Raw genomic sequence first — 18,907 nt, 5'->3', positions numbered from 1 at the left:
TGTCATCAGTGTAGTGTAAGTAGAGGAGGGGCACTTGAGGGCGAGAGCTGAGGAAGTGTTGTTCTAAATCAGCCATAAAAATGTTGGCATACTGTGGGGCCATGTGGGTACCCATTGCAGTGCCGCTGACTTGAAGGTATACATTGTTGCCAAATCTGAAATGGTTTTGGGTGAGGACAAACTCACAAAGCTCAGCCAACTGGTGTGCCATGATATCATCAGGGATACTGTTCCTGATGGCTTTTAGTCCATCTTTGTGTGGAATGTTGGTGTAGAGAACTTCTACATCCATAATGACCAGGATGGTGTTTTCTGGAAGATCACCAATGGATTGTAGTTTCCTCAGGAAGTCAGTGGTGTCTCGAAGATAGCTAGGAGTGCCGGTAGCATAGGACCTGAGGAGAGAGTCCAAATAGCCAGACAATCCTGCTGTAACAGTGCCAATGCCTGAGATGATGGGACAACCAGGATTCCCAGGTTTATGGATCTTGGGAAGCAGATAGAATAGCCCTGGTCGGGGCTCTAGGGGTGTGTCTGTGTAGATTTGTTCCTGTGCTTCTTCAGGGAGTTTCTTGAGCAGATGGTGTAGTTTCATTTGTTATTCCTCAGTGGGATCAAAGGATAGTGGCCTGTAGAATGTGGTGTCACAGAGTTGCCTGGCAGCCTCCCGTTTGTAATCCGATCTATTCATGATGACTACAGCACCTCCTTTGTTAGCTTCCTTGATTATAATGTTTTCTCACCTTCTCATCAACTGTTGGTCAACATCTGCCCTGATTGAATTGACCTCATTAGCACTGGTCTTCCGCACAGCAAAGTAACACACCCATCTCTGCATGTGTATATATATCTGCCCACTGAAGTTTCCACTTCATGCATCTGAGAAGTGGGATCCAGCCCACGAAAGCTTATGCACAAGTAAATTTGTTAGTCTTTAAGGTGCCACAGGACTCCTCATTGTTTCCATTGATATGTGTTGATTCCAGCCCAGACACTCTGAGAGGCTCTACAGCTCAGATCTCTGGCCTGTTCAGCCTAGTCCCAGCAAAAGCAGCAATTATTTCCCCCAAAGCAGTAGCTATGCCAAGGGGAACGGTAGAGAGTCCTACTGATAGTTCATAAAAATATTTCAGTAAAGTTCCCCATCTGTCACACCTTCATGGAGAAAATACAGGGTACTAAGGTTCTCTTTAATATAGGTTAGAAAGGCATAACAAGAACCAATGGCTGGAAGTTAAAACTGAACAAATTCAAATTAAAAATAAGGCACAGAATTATAACACTGAGGGTGATTAATCATTGGAACAAACTACCCAGGGAAGTGGTGAATTGTCCATCTCTTGCTGTCTTCAGATCAAGGGTTGGTGACTTTCTGGAAGATGCTTTAGTCAAACACAAGTTTGGGCTGAGTACAGGGGTAAATGGGTGAGAGTGTTTGGCCCATGGCACAGATCAGACTAGATGATCTAATGGTTCCCTCTGACCTTAGTCTATGAATACTGGGAAGTGTGCTAATGTAATCATAACTGATCCATGGACCAGGGCTATGAAAGTCCGACAACCGTGGCACTGTCACTGCATCCCACTCACTCACCGTCTGGTTTGTTATTTCTCCTGTTCCCCAGACCAAGCTACGATGATGGGGAAGGTTCCCTCATTCTCCCCCGGCTCCACAGTGAGCTCCGCTCTGCCTGGCTATGTCGTTTTCTGCCTCATTCTACAGGTTCACAGGCTGGTGTCAGGTAGGAGCTCCGGCCTCCTCGCTGGGTTTGCTGCTGTTGGTATTGCTGGTCATCAGCATCCATCTCACATCACTGCCGTGTCTTGCAAACCACATCTGCTCAGCCTGCCCACAACCAGCAACATGGAGAAAGCACAGGGCACAGCTGGGTCCCCAGTAACCATGGTTACTATCTATACAACATCATGTCAGGCCTTGACGCTACATCCATCCTACTGCTCTGGCTGATTTCTGGCAGCTTCAAAAACACAGAACACAGTGAGCACCACTACAGGGCTTGCAAACTATTTAAAAAGACACCACCAATTACTAGACACTGCACTGCCAGACCGTATACGTCACAAATCAGACTCTTCAGTGACGAAGGAGTCCTGAATCCCAGACTCTCCAGTTTAGAAGTAACAACCCACAAGTCATTCATACTGCACTAGGCACATCTGACTAGGACTCAGAGCTAGACCTCATCTCACAGTGAGGATGTTTGTTGGCTTTTTCATCCCGTGCCTTCCGTGAACCCCTTATAGTGACCCCCTCCACCCCCAGGGCTGCCTCCACAGCTACTCAGGAATTTTGGTTCCATCCTCCTGTGGTTTCCATCCTGCTAATTTAACTGGCTCTCTCTGAATGCTGAGTCTCTCCACCGAGACACACACCCCCCCCACTCCCCACCCCCTCCTGTGCAGTTCCACAGTGACTAGCTCTCTGTTTCCTTTACTTTTTTATCTGCCTTCTTCTCCCCTCCATTATCTGGCCTCTGACTTTATCTTTGAAGCCATCGCCTGTGTAGTGATGATCTGTTTTCATCTCTTTACACCTTGCCGGCCTTTACATCACCCCTCCTGCAGATGAGGAAGCCCCTGTTCTGGAGCAGCATGAAAAAACGTTGGTGTATCAGAGACCCAGACCCCCAGCACCATTATCCCCAGGGCGCCCATGACACGTGTTGAGCCCCATTCAGAGATAATAGAGACAGTGTCTAACACTCACATGTGAACTCTGCATGGCAGATATTGCAGCCATTTTGGAGACTGTCAAATTCGCTTTATGAATGTTCTGTGTATTTTTGTGTCCCTGTTATCCATGGCTTCTATACATGTTATATGTACCTTTGTGGGCTGGGGATTGTAATCTACACCATGGGGGAGGGTTACCCCACCTCCCAGCCCCACACACTCTGTTTCTCTCTCACACACACTCTCTCACACTCCCCCCCACACACTCTGTCTCTCACACTCCCCCCACTCTCTGTCTCTCTCTCTCACACACATACACTCTGTCTCTCACACTCCCCCCACTCTCTCTCTCACACAGATTCTGTCTCTCACACTCCCCAACACACACACACACACACTCTCTCACACACACACACTGTCTCTGACACTCCCTCCCCCACACACTCTGTCTCTCAAACTCCCCAACACACACAAACTCTCCCCTCAACACACACTTGTACTACTGTTGTTGTTGTTGTTAATTTTTGGTACTTCCTGTCGAAATGCACAATGCACATATATTCCCTGTAATTGTATTCTTTCAAAGTTCCTTAAGGATAACAGTGCTGTTATTTTATTTATTTATTTACGTGTCTGTACATTTCATAATCTTATTTCTCTCTTATGCTTAAATTTAAGTCTTTGAGTAATGAGTTCTAAAATGCCCAACCTGTCCTGGCTGGAGTAATTCTCATTAGTACTTTTATTACCATATTGTGCTTTGCCATTCATTATTTAAAGTGGTACAATCAAATAATAGTATCCTTCTAAAACGTAAATTTAGCTTGTACTCACCTTAGCAGTGCCAGTTTAACAACAACAACAAAAGCTAAACACATAACTTTAGACATTGTGCAGATGAAGGTCACTTATTTTCAAATGGCATTTTTAGTTATACCTGTAAAATAACTTACAATTCATATGTAAATAAATGCACATCCAAGTCTGATACTAAAAGTAATGATGGAGTCAAATGTTAGTGAGTCACGTACATGATTGTGATAGGTAAACATGAATGCAAACATAATTAGAAAACTAAATTCCCATTGGTAATAAAAGAGATTTTTTTTTTTAAAATCAAGTAAATACTTTTTTAGTGGAGTGAAGAACAATTGACTAGAATAGAGTAGATAATGGCAGTAAAAAAGATTGTGTCTGTTAGCAAAAGTAAGCAGATTTAATTTATTTTTAATTATCTCTACTAAAGATAGAGTACAAAGTATCAAACTTGTGTTTCTTATATCTGTGTTAAAGCTCCAGACCTGTTAGCTCAAGGCTTGGGATTGGGAATATCTTGCTGTTTTATCTCCTGATTGTTCTAAATTTACATATAAACTTAAAAAGTGGCTTTAATTGGAGTTTGTATATATTTTTTCTTTCTTTTTATATGTAACCTTTCTGCCAGGCGGAGTCGGCAGCAACCAGGGCTGGGTTCAATATCTAGGGGTTCCTCGTCAACAACCCAGAATTGAGCTCCCACTCAGTAACCTGGGCAAATTACACACTACCCCGGGATCCTCTGAGAGACAATACTTCCCCACTCACAAGCACAGAATCTTAATGCAGGTCTACACTTACTTCCTGGTCCGTCCGTAAGCAATCGATCTTCTGGGATCGATCCCGGAAGTGCTCGCCGTCGACGCCGGTACTCCAGCTCAGCGAGAGGAGTACACGGCATCGACGGGGGAGCCTGCCTGCCGCGTTTGGACCCGCGGTAAGTTCAAACTAAGGTACTTTGAATTCAGCTATGTTATTAACATAGCTGAATTTGCGTACCTTAGTTCGAAGTGGGGGGTTAGTGTGGACCAGGCCTTTGTGTAGAAAAGAAACTTAATGAAGGGCGGGGAAGTCAGCTGACATTAATTAGGGAAAATGCCACAAGCAGGATTCATAATCATAAAACTGTGAGCAGGACACTCACCCCAAAGAGTGTAGGGAAGTGTCTTCTGCCTCAAGTTCTTGAGTTCTACAACCAAAAGTTCCTTTTCTGTGCCCCTCTCTGCTCCCTCACCACACCTCACTCACAGTCGTTGTCCTTGGCCAGCGAGGGACTAGGGATCAGAGGTGCATCTGTGTGGGTTCACGTCCCACCCAGGGAAGAAGGCACCTGGCTTGAGCTACCCTCTGAGCACTTGCTCTGGCTAGTTACCTCCCCAGCCCCTGTTCCTCTTGCCGATCACCTTCTGCCACCTGTGTCTGCTGTGACCTTGACAGTTTGGTCTCTTGAGGTTCTATCCAGCTTTTAGTGATTGTTAGCTCTGAGGCTGGGCAGAGACACTGTCCCACCAGAAATGATTATCAGCTCTTTTAAACACTAAATAACAAAAGACTCCTAATGAAGTCTATTTAGCACTATCGCTGAACCATGGGAAGGAACAAGTTAAACCAGACCAGGGATCCTTAAGGAGCATCATACCTCCTAACTAAAACATCTGCCTCCACTCCTGCTCTGTTTTCACAGGCAGGGCTGGCATTCCAGTCCCTGACTTAGCGAGGTCCTTTCAGCTCAGGGTGACCCCTCATTTGGGACAAGTTAAGCACAGTTCTGCTCCCTTCTACTCAGACAATAAAGACAACACTGATAACAGCATTTCACTACCCCTGCATTCAGTACTAAAGTGATCTGTAACACAGCACCAGCCACAGTTGATCACTTGGAGCTACACAGCTCCTGTCTGCTAGATATTTACGCAGAGTAGGTGTGTTCATGTAAATACAGTTTGCTCCTGAAGTCTCTCCCCCTCTCAGCTAGCTCTCAGGGGAGAGTTCATTCAGAACCTGCTTACCTCTAGGAAATAGATACAGTGCTCCTGTCAGCTAATTACTAAGTTATATAAAAAAAACACCCTAGAGTTTTCAGGTACCTAAGTAGCCCCTGTAATCACAGTTAAAGTTGCCTCCACTCCCCAAAATCAGAAATGACACCCGGTGAGCCAGGAGTGGCCCAAGGGGCTGTGGGCTCTGGCAAGATGCAGGCCCTGTGTGATAGTGTAAAGCCTGCCTTGAGCTGCAGGCTGAGTGCCAGGCACCACGAGTCATAGCAGCAGTCAGGGTAGCATTATACCATATATCACGCCACCCTTACTTCTGCGCTGCTGCTGGTGGCACTGTTGTCTTCAGAGCTGGACACCCAACCAGCAGCCACCACTATCAGGCCACCCTACCAGTGCCGGGACTGAGCTCTAGCATCTTTTTCAATATGAATTAAGCGCTTGGGGGAGGCAGTGGGGCAAGGAGGTGATGGGGAAGTGGGAAGACTGTGGGTGCCAAGAGTGATGGTGGGAGGCACCAAAATACAAGTTTGCCCAGGGCACCATTTTCTCTAAGCCTGGCCCTGAGACCAGGTCCAGAAGCCCAAGAGAACAAAGATTTTTGGTTTAAAAGCTGGATTTGAACTGACCAGAGACCCAAGATCTTGGGCTACAAAGTGACATGACCTGTTAACCAAGGGGACAACCTTTACAGAAAGGTTTGAAAGACTTTGAACCCTACCAATGAGTCCCATGTGCCAGATGAGAATCCTTTGGCACAAATGTAACATGTGTTCAGACCTTTGATTGATTTATGGTAACTTTTCTCTGTCAGGCTTTTCTCCTTAAATGTTCTCTGCTTTGGAAGAGCTTTTTGGTAGCCACTGGCACAAGCTGTTCATAGCCCTGAGAGAGAAAGCAAAGCACAGATGCTGGTCTTTGATCAGGCCTGCTGGGAAAACCACAGTGAATTGAGGGGTCTGAAACCCCAGTGTGGAGGGAGAGGGCCATGGGTCCCTGTTCAGAGAGAGGTGACGGCTGGAGGCCTGAGACATAAGGAGACATTCCTTGAGCAGACCACAGAGGGGTCAGAGGTGCAGTTACCCCAAGCCTGTGACTCTCTGAACTCACAGACTTGCCTAGAGCACGGCATGGGGCATGGTGTTCACTTCTAACCCAGGGTGCTCTCTTACTGTGAGTCTTACTGCTGAGTTAATGCCACCTCCAGCCACTCGCTGATTTAATTTCCATTTTCCATTGTACATTTCACAGCACAATTCACAGTGACTGGACCTAACCATCCAGTCATTGCCTCCCTAGGTGGGGAGGCCGTCCTGTACTGCCGCCTCTCCCCCAGGATGAGCGCTGAGAACATGGAGGTGAGATGGTTCCGATCCAAGTACTCTGAAGTCGTGCACCTGTACCGTGGTGGGCGGGATCAGTACGGAGAGCACATGCTGGAATATCAAGGAAGAACTGAGCTCTTGAAAGACGACATCACCAATGGAAGAGTTTCCCTGAGAATACGCAATGTCCGACCCTCCGACGATGGGCCGTACAAGTGTTTTTTTCAGTCCAGTGTCTCTTATGAAGAAGCTATATTGGAACTGCAGGTGGCAGGTCAGTAATTTCTTCTGATTCTTTGACGTCTTCAACGTGGAGCCTGAGGGTTCATTCTGAGATGACAGTCGACTTTTCTCGTTACAGTGGGGCAGTAGCTCTGCTCTGGTTAAGGTTTGTTCTAGTTCACTGTTTAACAGCTGCTTTTTTCCTAAGGGCTCTAAAATCCACACTCATACTCAGATTGTCTTGAAAATTTCTGTGGCTCATTGGAGTTTGGGGTACGGTTAGTGGCCTAAATTTGAGGTCATTAGAGCAGTGGTTCTCAACCAGGGGTACATCTACCCCTGGGGGTACGCAGAGATCTCCCAGGGGTACATGAACTCATCTATATATTTGCCTAGTTTTACAACAGGCTACATAAAAGGCACCAGTAAAGTCAGTACGAACTAAAATTTCATACAGACAATGACTTGTTTATACTGCTCTATACGCTATACACTGAAATGTACGTACAATATTTATATTCCAATTGATTTATTTTATAATTATGTGGTAAAAATGAGGAGTCAGCAATTTTTCAGTAATAGTGGCTGTGACACTTGTATTTTTATGTCTGATTTTGTAAGCAAGTAGTTTTTAAGGGAGGTGAAACTTTGGGGGTACACAAGACAAATCAGACTCCAGAAAGGTTAAGAGCCACTGCACTTCTGCTGACACAGCGTACAGACCTCAGCAGTCCAGTGAGACACATACGTGATCCCTCTCGTCATATCACAGTGACCTGAGTGACAGCTCTGCCAGCCTGCTCTAACTAACCCCTCCCCCAGTCACTACAGCGACTCCGAACACGGGGAAGGCAGTGGGAGTGCAGGCAAAGTGATGCTGGAATCCAAATCCGAGAAACACAACACCAGCAATGGCACCTTCCTCATGCCTGTGTATTATGGCACCATGCGCACTGAACCGCTCCCCGCGCCTATTGCCAGCCCCAGGAGGCAGAGTTAAGGTTGCAGGGCTGGGGCTCTGTGTGCCATTACTTTGTATCTCTTGGGTTTCAGGAATGTAAGTTTAGCTGCTCCCTGCATTTGGAAAGGCACCAGGCCCTGTGGGAAACTGTAATTCTGCACTGGGAAGTAGTTTGTGGGAATTAATATGTAACTATAGAGCCCTCTGCAGAGCGGCTCTGGCCAAGAACAGGTGCACACTGGAGCACAGTGGGGTAACTCCCTTCCACCCCAGGGGCACCTGTTCCAAACCCCACCGGTGTAAATACACACACACCAGAATAGATCAGTGAGTATAGGAAAGGGAAATATGTATTTACAGAGGGATGAAGGTAGAAAAATAACAGGGGGAAAATATGGGCGCACTGGTAAAAGAGGTTACAGTCAATCCAAGGACCCATGGGTCTAGTGGTACCACAATAAAAAATGGGAGATGCCAAGCACAGTGTCACAGGGCAGACACCGAGCTCTGTGTCTACACTCAGAGTTCAGAAGTCCTGGGCTGAGTTCCTGTGCAGCAGTGAGTCTTGGGTGCTCCTGGTCGTCTTTGACACCAATGCATTTTCCACAGCAAACCCCTCCAGTACCCTCTTCTGCTGCTCTCTGCAAAGCCCCACAGAACAACAACCTCCCCACTTAGCTAGCTAACAGCCTCCCACCTTAATCCCAATGCAAAGTCACAAGCCCCAGTACTCACAGCCCCATACAGCTCTGGGTGACAGCAAAACTGGGTCTGGCTCTGGTTTGTCCTTCTCATGTGATTCCTCCCTGGCACAGTGCTCTTCCTGGCTCCCATCCTGGGGTGTCCACGGTCAGCCACTTTGTCCCTCCTGGGCTTTGGGCAGGTTCTCAGCTGCTTCACTAGGCGAGGACCCACTCATGGTAGACTTCTTGTCAGGAGGTACAGACACACACGCCCTCTTGCTCTCCCTTTTTCCACTCTCCTTCTCTTGGAACACCCAGCACTTCCTCTGCCAAGGGGGTCACAAATGATTGTAAAATTATCTTTGTAACTAAGTGGAAGTAGTGGAAGACTTTAGCCTCCCTGCCCATCAGTTAAGCAGTGCACAGCTCCTTCCAATGGTTCTTCTGATCCAATCCTTTGTCCCTGCTGAGAGGCATTATCTGTGTTCATAAAAGGGAGAACCAGTCTCTTGTTCCTCCTCAGGAAACTGCAGGATTATGTAGCAGCTCCCCACGATTGGTAGATAATATGAAGCACGTGCACATAAGCTAGAACACCCTTAAATGAGAGACAGGGTTGCCTGGTGGATATCACAGTGGACTGAGAGTCAAGAGACAGGGGTTCTATTCCTGCCTTTGCTACTGAGCTGTGCATGGACTTGGGCAAGCCTCTGTTTCCTCTCTCATCCTTTGTCCATCTTGGCTGTTTAGACTGTAAACTCTTTGGGGCACAGACTGTCTTCTGTGATGCGTGTGCAGGGCCCCAGATTGGGGCCACTAATTGCTGCTGTAAGGCAGACCATCAGAGCTAATAATTCCAATACACTTGTAATTTGTGTATCTCATCATTTTAATGCACTGACAATTTTACATTCTACTTAAAACCCTTCCAGCCACTCACTGCCATCCACAGCACAATAACTATCAACTGTGGGAAACCTGAGCTGCCAATCATGGCCATGACTGGATATTACTTTATAACCACAAGGCATTCCCTTGTGTACTGTACATGTAACCCACCAAACTTTAGTTACACAAGCACCCACTGTAATTCCATTTTACTGCAGGAACAGAGAGGGGCATAATAACACATGAGATTAAATATGCACATTTGGAGAGTCATGGATGCTCATAGCCTGAATTTCTTCCAGACTGGAGCAAGACACCACAATGGAGTAAAGCTGCTCAAACTAAAACAATCATTAGGTTCATAAGAGGACAAGCTGAGGGTTAACTGAGACTCCTCATAAATCTAGACCCAATCTTATCATTATATCCAAACGCTTTGCAAACAACAACAACGAAATTAGCATCAAACATACAGATTTCTTCACTACCAAATGGTTCACAGGCCCCAAATCCTGTGCATTTAAAACATACATTACTGACATGGCATTAATATCACCACGCTGCCATGAGCTGAACAAGCAGCAAGCACCCAGTTCTTCCAATACGCTGATATCCTTGTTGTTGTGGTTATCTTCTTGCTGCAATGAGTAAAACAGGCCTGTGACTATCGTGCTCAGGGTGGAGATCTGGTATGGCTGACACCCTCTGGGTCTGGCTAAACTAACTTAAGATTTTGGCAACTTTTTTTCTTCATACAGTAAACGTTGTTTTATCTGGCACTTCAACCAGAAAGCTCTATAAACCAGCATTTCTGATCATCATTGAAATTCTAGTTTATAATCCACTTGGAGTGGGGCTGGCAGGGGGTTGGAGCACAGGAGGGGTTATGGAGTGTGGGCTCTGGAGGGAGTTTGGGTACGGGGGGGGGGGTGCAGGGCTGGGGGTTGGGTGTAGGGCTGGGGCACAGGCTCTGTGAGGGAGTTTGGGTTTGGGAGGGGGCTCAGGGGAGGGGGTTGCGGGGCGGGAGGGGATGCAGGGTGCCAGATTTTGTGGACGCTCCCCTCGGTTGGCTCCCTGCAAGCAATGATCTGTCCCAGCTGCTGCTAGGCAGAGGGGTGGCCAGGAGGATCTGCATGCTACCTCCGCCCACCGCTCCCATTGGCTGCGGTTCCCTCAGTGAGGGGTGGGGGCAGCGTGTGGAGCCACCTGCCATGCGTCCGTCTAGGAGCAGCAAGGACAGGTCGCCACTTGCGGGGAGTCGCCTGAGGTGAGCGCCCCAGGATCTGGCACCCTGCCCCCCTTTCTGTTCCCCAACCCCCTGCCCCAAACCCCCTCCATCACCCAAACTCCCTCCCAGAGCCTGCGCTCCACACCCCTTCCCATGCCCCAACCCCCAGCCCTGCACCCAAACTCTCTCCCTTAGTTAACTGGCATTTTTCCATCCCCCATTGCCCCAACATGCCGGATAAAACAGCTTTTACTGTATTTGGGAGTGGAATTGGCCCCCACCCTTGGAGATGCCTGCTGAGCTTGCTGCAGGGGCTCATGAACTTTTCCCTTTGTTTACCTGCTAGTCCCCAACTAGCTGGAATCATTGGGCTGTTTAAAAGGAACAGCAACAGAAGCACGGGGGGTTACATAGAATTTTAACATCAGGCCTTTAACCTCTGTCCTTGTCTGTGGCTCTTGGGCATTTCCTATGAGTCTGTCAGACCAAAGCCTTGTGAGTCACACCCCTGCTGGGTGAGCATTCCGCAGTCTGTGCTCTTCTAGTCAAGAATCCCATATGGGGAAGGCTCCAGACACTTGTAGCTTCTTTGTCTCTCTTTGTAGGTTGTTTTCCTTTCTAGGATGGTCTGTGTGAAATTTCCAAACAGTCTAAGGGCCTCTCTGCACACACACACTGAACCCACAATAATGAAATCTGTTTGAATTCACACTTTTGATTAAGGTACAAGACTCTTGTTTCAATTAAGATAATTGTATTTCAGTTTAGCTCATTAATAATAAACTCCCTAAGTGTGATCTGGTATGAGAGGTGTTACCTTAACCCTACATTTCCTTGTTGAGTGTTTGTGTTTCTGTTTTGCTGAGTGTATTTCCTGGCTTTCAGGTTTATCAGTTTTCTGCTGTTCATGTCTTTATTTTGGAAGGCTACAAGGCACTGCCAAGCAACCCAAACTCCCCTATGACAAGGGTTTTTTATTTGTGAATTAATTTAATGTTTGTCTTCACATACATGGGCACTGGTTTTGATGAACTAGTGCAAAGCTCTGTGTGGACACTCTTAAAAGAGTTTGGAAATGGCTTATATTGCTTTAGCTTGAGTTAATTCCTTCTTGATTTAAGAGTGTCCATACAGGGATTTGCACTTGATTAACTAAACCAGTTTAACTAAACTGGAACAAATTTGTGCATAGAATGGCCCTGACATTAATATTAATTTTACTGTCTATCAAATATGAATCTGACCAGATTAGCTGACCAGCCACACTCATGGACTCACCTTTGATTATTAGTTTAACAGGAAATGGCTTTTGATAACAGTGTAATAAAGCTTTTGGCTTCTTACTGGGCACTGCAGGATTATCACAAGTTCATTTATTTCTTTTGTAGGTTTGGGCTCTGATCCTGTCATCTCTGTGGAGGGACATCAGGATGGAGGGATCCGGGTGGTGTGTCGATCATCCAGATGGTACCCAGAGCCCGAGGCTCAATGGAGAGATCTCCAGGGGCAGAGCTTACCTACAGCCGCTAAAGAAATAACCCCAGAGGCCAATGGCCTGTTTCAAACAGAGATTGCCATTGTTATACCAGAGGAGTCTAACCAGAAAGTGTCCTGCTTTGTCAGGAACCTCCAACTCAACCAGAAGAGAGAGTCAGCAATTTCAGTAGCAGGTCAGTGTCCGTCTGTGCTGCACATGGATAGACTGAGATGCTACAGACATGAGCGGAGAGTATTTATCACTGTGCCTCCTGTTCATTGGCCTGAACCTTCAAGGTGCTGAGCATGTCTTGGAAAGTCCTGAGCAACCTCAGTTCTCTCTGGATATGTCTACAATGAAATCAGACACCTGTTGGTGGCCCGTGCCAACTGGCTCAGGCTAAGGGGCTTGGGCTAAGAGGCTGTTAAATGGCAGTGTAGACATTCAGGCTTGGGCTGGAGACCAGGCTCTAGGACCCTGTGAGGGTCCCAGAGCTTGGGCTTCAGCCTAAGCCCATCTACACTGCCATTAAACAGCCCCTTAGTCTGAGCCAAGCACACCTAAATTAGTTGGCACGGGCCAGCTGTGGGTGTCTAATTGCAATATAGACATAAATCGTGACTCCAGTAGCAGCTGAGGGTGTTTAATACCTTGCAGGCTGGGACGCCATTGGCCACATTTTCATAATAGCTCAGTACCCATCTGTGATGGATGGGACCCCCTTGGGATGCCACCTGATGTGTTGGGATGCCACTGAGTCAGTCTATTCTACTGGCCTGGGTCCCCTTTACCTGGTCTTGCTGGGCCAGGCTCACAAGCTTCTTCCAGCCAAGCACACAGGCAGGGACACGTCCTGTTGCAGAATGATACATGGGATCAGCTCTGGGAAGACTCAACTTAAAGGACTTGCTACAGCCCCAGGTGTTCACCTTCCTTGGAGTGCAAACCCAAATTTACATGAAATTTGCCCCTTCCCTCAATGTGGAGGAAGGTATGCACACACCCACCCCTAGAAATTATATAAACTGGATTACATTATAAACAAGAAATATGTTTATTAACTACAAAAGAAGGATTTTAAGAGGTTAAAGAGTTAGCAAACAGAACAAAGCAGATTACTAAGAAAATAAAACAAAGCACACAAACTAAGCTAGATTCACTAAAGAAATTGGTTACATATAGCAATTCCTCACCCTATATAGTGGTTGGTTTTAGGCAGATTCCTTCACAGGCCAGCTATCTTTCCAGCTTGGGTCAACCAGTTCTTGTTTCCAGATGTTTTTCAGTGTCTCTTTGGGTGGGGAAGCAGAGGAGAAATGAACTGAAGACCTTGATTGTTTCCATCCTCCACCTTATATAGGATTGCCATAAGGTGGGAATCCTTAGTTTGATTCCCCCGACTCCTAATGGAAAAGTTCAGCAGTCCAAAATGGAGGTTAGTATCAGGTGACCAGGTCACCTGACTCTGTAGCATCACAGCATCCATGAGTTAGTGGCACTATGGAGTATCTGCAGGAAGGCCAAGCCTTTTCACAGTCCATTGTCCACACTGATGGGTCATCAGCCCTGTCTGGTTTTCCATTGTTGTACCTGAAGTGTTAGCAGTGGGTGTCACCCTAAGTAGTATAGTTGGAATATAGATACATAGTCAATATTCCTAACTTCAGATACAAAAAAGATGCATGGATACAAATAGGATAATCACATTCAATAAATCACAACCTTTCAAATGATACCTTACTTGCATAAAGTACATCTCAGTTATGTCATATCCATATCATAAGCATATTTTCATAAAGAATATGGAGTCTAATGTCACACCAGCAATCATCATTCTTCTCAGTAAGGGTGGGGGAGGGAACTCTTTTTGTTCTTGTGGTGTAGTGAGGACTGTGTTGGAATTGCAAGTTGTCACTTTAAGAGAGGGGTGTTTGCCAGGTGCTGTTTGCAGAACAGAGGGCTCTGTAAAAAAGCAGAATCAGAGCTTGTCTACAGGAACAGTTAGGTTGTGGCAAGCTGGGGTGTAAATCTGGCGCACACTAACTGTCTGTGTGGCCCCTGATATGTGCACTCATAATTCCGTAGTGTGCTTTGATCTGCCCCGCTTTGAAATGGGAACAGATTTATGTACACCAGGGAACTTTCAGTGCATGGCAGCAGGGTGCACACAGCAAGCTAGTGCAAGGTGGATTTACACCCCAGCCTGCTATGCACTCTCTGTGCCTATAGACAAGCCAACATAAAGCAAGGTGCCCACTGCCTTAGAGAGCAGCCCCTCTCTGGTTTGGGTTCTTGTGTGTTATGGTTCTGAATTCTAAGAAGTAAAGTCCTGTTTGTGACATGCCCTAGGGTAAAGTCTGGGCTGTTGAACTGCTGTGTCCCTTTAACTCTCCAGCCCAGGGTGCCTGTTACATGGCTTTGCTAGTGAAAAGCAGCCTCTCTGGGCTCTGCTCACACACAGCCATTAGCCTGTAAAGTCACTCCCAGCAATGTTACATGAATGCTTTCCCAGCCACTTATGAACTACATATAGGGTGATACTCACAAATTCCCCAGCCTTGTACCCGGAAATGTGCATCCTGTAGTGTCCAGCACACTACTGAACAATCTTTAATAGTCAGTCATTTCAGCAAAGGAAATGATTCTGCACAGATTTCCCAAACACTTCAACCAAAACACACTGGTTAAGGTAAAAAAATGAAATAAGTTTATTAACTAGAGAATGGTAGATTTTAAGTGATAAGGCATAAAGATCAGAATTGGTTACAAAATAAATAAAAAATAAAACCAAAAACTAATTCCTAAACTTTACCAAGCTAAGTAAGATTTGAAAGCAAAAAGGTTTCACACACCCAAAAACTTACTGAAGTCCAAACTAACTGGAAAGCCTTCCAGCTAGGACCAACTCTTCCACCCGTCTCCCCCACCCTCACACAGTTCAATGATTCTCCTACTGACTTTCAAGCAATCTTATTGCTGTGAGTAGAGATGGGGGAGGAGAGGTAATGTGAAGATCACTGTCTCTTATTTTATACCCTCCTCCTCTCTTCGAGGATTACTCCCCACTGGGATGTAGACAAAACAGTCCCCTGTGTATGTGAGATTTGAAGAGTCTATCAGGAGAACTGTAAATTTCTTGTTCACACCAGCCTTGTACGTAATATTTGAGATGTCACTGGGGATGATATGCAAACCCTTTGTTTACAGTCCCCCTGATGGCAAATGATTGTCTCAGCAGTTAATAGCTTTCCATCACCTGTCGTCAGTTCTTTGTTGTCTCTGAGGAGCTAATCTGTGGATATTCCCCAGAATTACCATATATTTCACTAACAAACATAGTAAAATCTCATAGCTCCACATACAATATTAACGTACACATTTTAACAGAACAATTATGTTCATTGAATTATGATTTTTCAAGTGATACCTCACAAGGCATACTTTGTACAAAATATATCATAACCATATAACCGTGGTGAACACGGGGGTTCAGGGTGTTATATGGGGCACAGTGTGTCACAGTGTTACGTAAAGCGCGGTGCGATTAGTTGTGCCCGCTGCCTTAGGGACTCCATTGTGGGGTTCTTGTGGGTTAAGGTTCTGGATTCTAAGGATACAGTCATGTTATGCTGCAACCTTCCAGCCAGAGTATTTATGTTTGTTTCTAATCTCTCTGTGTGTGCTGTGAGGATCACAGTTCTCAGTGCAGGGAGGGAGGGAATAAGAGGTGAAAGTAAGCCGTTACGGTCTGGTACCGTGTACCGGCAAGAGCCAGTAGACTGTGCTGGACTGGACCGGCTTCCCCAGGCTGGCGCTTTAAAGGGCCCCAGGCTCCCCACAGCGGCCAGAGCCCCCGGGCCCTTTAAAGCACCACCTGAGCCCCACTGCCGGAGCCCCGGGGTAGCGGTGGCAGGGCTCCCGTGGTGATTTAAAGGGCCCGGAGCTCCGCTGCGGTAGCGGTGGCCGGGGCCCTTTAAATCACCCCTGAGCCCCAGGGCTCCCAGCTGCTTCTGCAGCTGGTAGCTCCGGGGGTGATTTAAAGGCCCAGGGGCTCCCAGCCACAGCCGGAGCCCTGGGGCCTTTAAATCTTGATTTAAAGGGCCTGGGTATTTAAAGGCCCGTCTCTTCTGATTGAGGCCACGCCCGCCTGCTCAGGACTCTGGAGTACTGGTAAGTCCTTTAAGTTATTTTCACCCCTGGAGGGAATTCTCCTTTCTTCTCACTGAGAGCTGCTGGGTGCTCAGTATTTATGAAAATCTAGCCAATTAAGTCATTTTTCCTGACTAGCACAAGAGAGCCCTGGATATGGTCTGAGCATTGCTACTTAGATTATACAGACGCCCCCCGACTTATGCAATCGCTCCATTCAGGAAAGCCTTGCGTAACTCAAATTTTGTGTAAGTCAGAAACATATACCTGTACATTACGCAAAAATTTCCACAACTCGAAAATCCTATTTCTGGCTTATAGAATTTTTTCTGTACGTGCGAATTTGTGTAAATTGGGTCTTGCATAACCGGGGGAGTGTCTGTATCTGAAAATACCACATCAGTATAAAAGCTGCACTCTGGGCCCTGAACTGCAGTTCAGACTCTGGCAAAACTCCAATCATCTTAAATGAGAGTTTTGCTCAAGTCATAACTGAGGATCAGGTCGTAACTTGTGCTTAATTGCACAGAAGGTCATAATCACAGAGCTCCACAGCCAGCATCGGCCATGAATGTACATTGTGTTTTTTTATTTCACGGTCACACAGTGGGACAGATCCTACCTTCCCTGCATAACCAGGCTGATGAGAGTTTTGGCAGTGCTAACAATAAAGGATCAGGCCCAAAACATGCAGAAACCAACTTTTAGCTAAAAGCATCTTAATTTTTAGAAAAAAGGTTCATATTTTTCTGTATTATTATCTACCAAATAACTTTGTTAATACAGAATGAGTAGTTCATCACTATAATAATAACTATGTTGCAGATGTTAATCACTATTCATCTGAGATCTCATGGTGCTGCACTGCTGATAAGCTTATGGTGTGCCTGGTATCTCATGATTGTTGTGTTCACAGCATACCAACAGAGAGTTAGAAATAAAACAAATACTCTTCCTGTAAGGTTGCAATGTAACGCTGCTTTATTCGCAAAAATCCAGAACTCTAACACACAACAGACAAATACAGAGAGAGACAAAGCAGGCTGCTCCCTGAGGCAGCGAGGCAGAACACAGCCCACCTTGCTCTAGGCTGGCTCTTTGCAGAGTGACTGCAGAGGACCAAGAGGCCCGCTCCCAGCAGAGCCCCCTAGCCTGCAAGCAGCATCAGAAAACTCCTCAAGATTCAGAGTGACAATTTGTGATTTCTACACAGTTTTCAATACACCACACTACTCACATAGCAAAGACCCTCTTGTCAGCATTGCCCGAGGGCCCAGGCAACAGGAATCTGGAGGAATTTTTACTCTGATTCTCCAGGCTCAAGTTTTGTTTGTATTAAAATCCTGCATTAACATATTTTGAGCCAGACTCTCTGGTGTCACTGAGCCCCTCTGAGCACAGGGGAGTTGGGGGTGTCAGGGAGCTGGTCACAACTCTGATTATGAGGGTCAGTCTGCACTGGCTGCAGCTTGGAGATCAGTTGGAGCATAAGAAGAACATAAGAACATAAGAACGGCCATACTGGGTCAGACAAAAGGTCCATCAAGCCCAGTATTCTGTCCTCTGACAGTGGCCAATGCCAGGTGCCCCAAAGGGAATGAACAGACAGGTTATCATCAAGTGATCCATACCCCATCACCTAATCCCAGCTTCTGGCAAACAGAGGCTAGGGACACCATTCCTGCCCATCCTGGCTAATAGCCATTGATGGACATATCTTCCATGAATCTATCTAGTTCCATTTTGAACCCTGTTATAGTATTGGTCTTCACAACACCCTCTGGCAAGGAGTTCCAGAGGCTGACAGTGCGTTGCATGAAAAAATACTTTCTTGTGTTTGTTTTAAACCTGCTACCTATTAATTTGATTTGGTGGCCCTTTGTTCTTGTGTTGCGAGAAGGAGTAAATAACACTTTCTTATTTATTTTCTCTATACCAGTCACGATTTTATACACCTCTGTCATATCCCCCTTAGTCGCCTCTTTTCCAAGCTGAAAAGTCCCAGTCTTATTAATCTCTCCTCCTACGGAAGCTGTTCCATACCCCTAATAATTTTTGTTGCCATTTTCTGAACCTTTTCCAGTTCCAATATATCTTTTTTGAGATGGGACGACCTTATTAGATAAGGGAAATGCGGTGGACCTAATATACCTCGATTTCAGTAAAGCGTTTGATATGGTACCGCACGAGCAATTATTGGTTAAATTGGAAAAGATGGGGATTGATATGAAAATCCAGAGGTGGATAAGGAACTGGTTAATGGGGAGACTGCAGCGGGTCGTATTGAAAGGTGAACTGTCAGGTTGGAGGGAGGTCACCAGTGGAGTTCCTCAAGGTTCAGTTTTGGGACTGATTTTATTTAATCTATTTATTACTGACCTCGGAACCAATTGTAGGAGTGGGCTGATAAAGTTTGCAGATGACACCAAGCTGGGAGGTATTGCCAATTCAGAGGAGGATCGGGATATTC

At 46.2% G+C, this 18,907-nt stretch overlaps 1 protein-coding gene across 1 annotated transcript in view; it reads left to right on the top strand.

Annotated features, from left to right (window-relative positions):
- The first annotated feature begins 1,636 nt into the window (after positions 1–1,636).
- The window catches only part of LOC128848288 (butyrophilin subfamily 1 member A1-like), a 54,229-nt gene continuing 36,958 nt past the window's right edge, over positions 1,637–18,907 (top strand). The window contains exons 1-3 of the mRNA XM_054048199.1: positions 1,637–1,742; positions 6,756–7,103; positions 12,200–12,481. Coding sequence (XP_053904174.1) covers positions 1,637–1,742; positions 6,756–7,103; positions 12,200–12,481 — 736 coding nt within the window. The remainder of the gene's footprint in view (positions 1,743–6,755; positions 7,104–12,199; positions 12,482–18,907) is intronic.

This window comes from Malaclemys terrapin, chromosome 13, assembly GCF_027887155.1.
Source record: "Malaclemys terrapin pileata isolate rMalTer1 chromosome 13, rMalTer1.hap1, whole genome shotgun sequence".
NCBI classification, from domain to species: domain Eukaryota; kingdom Metazoa; phylum Chordata; order Testudines; family Emydidae; genus Malaclemys; species Malaclemys terrapin.
Note: the sequence above shows the minus strand (reverse complement) of the source record. Positions and strands in the feature narration are given on the sequence as shown.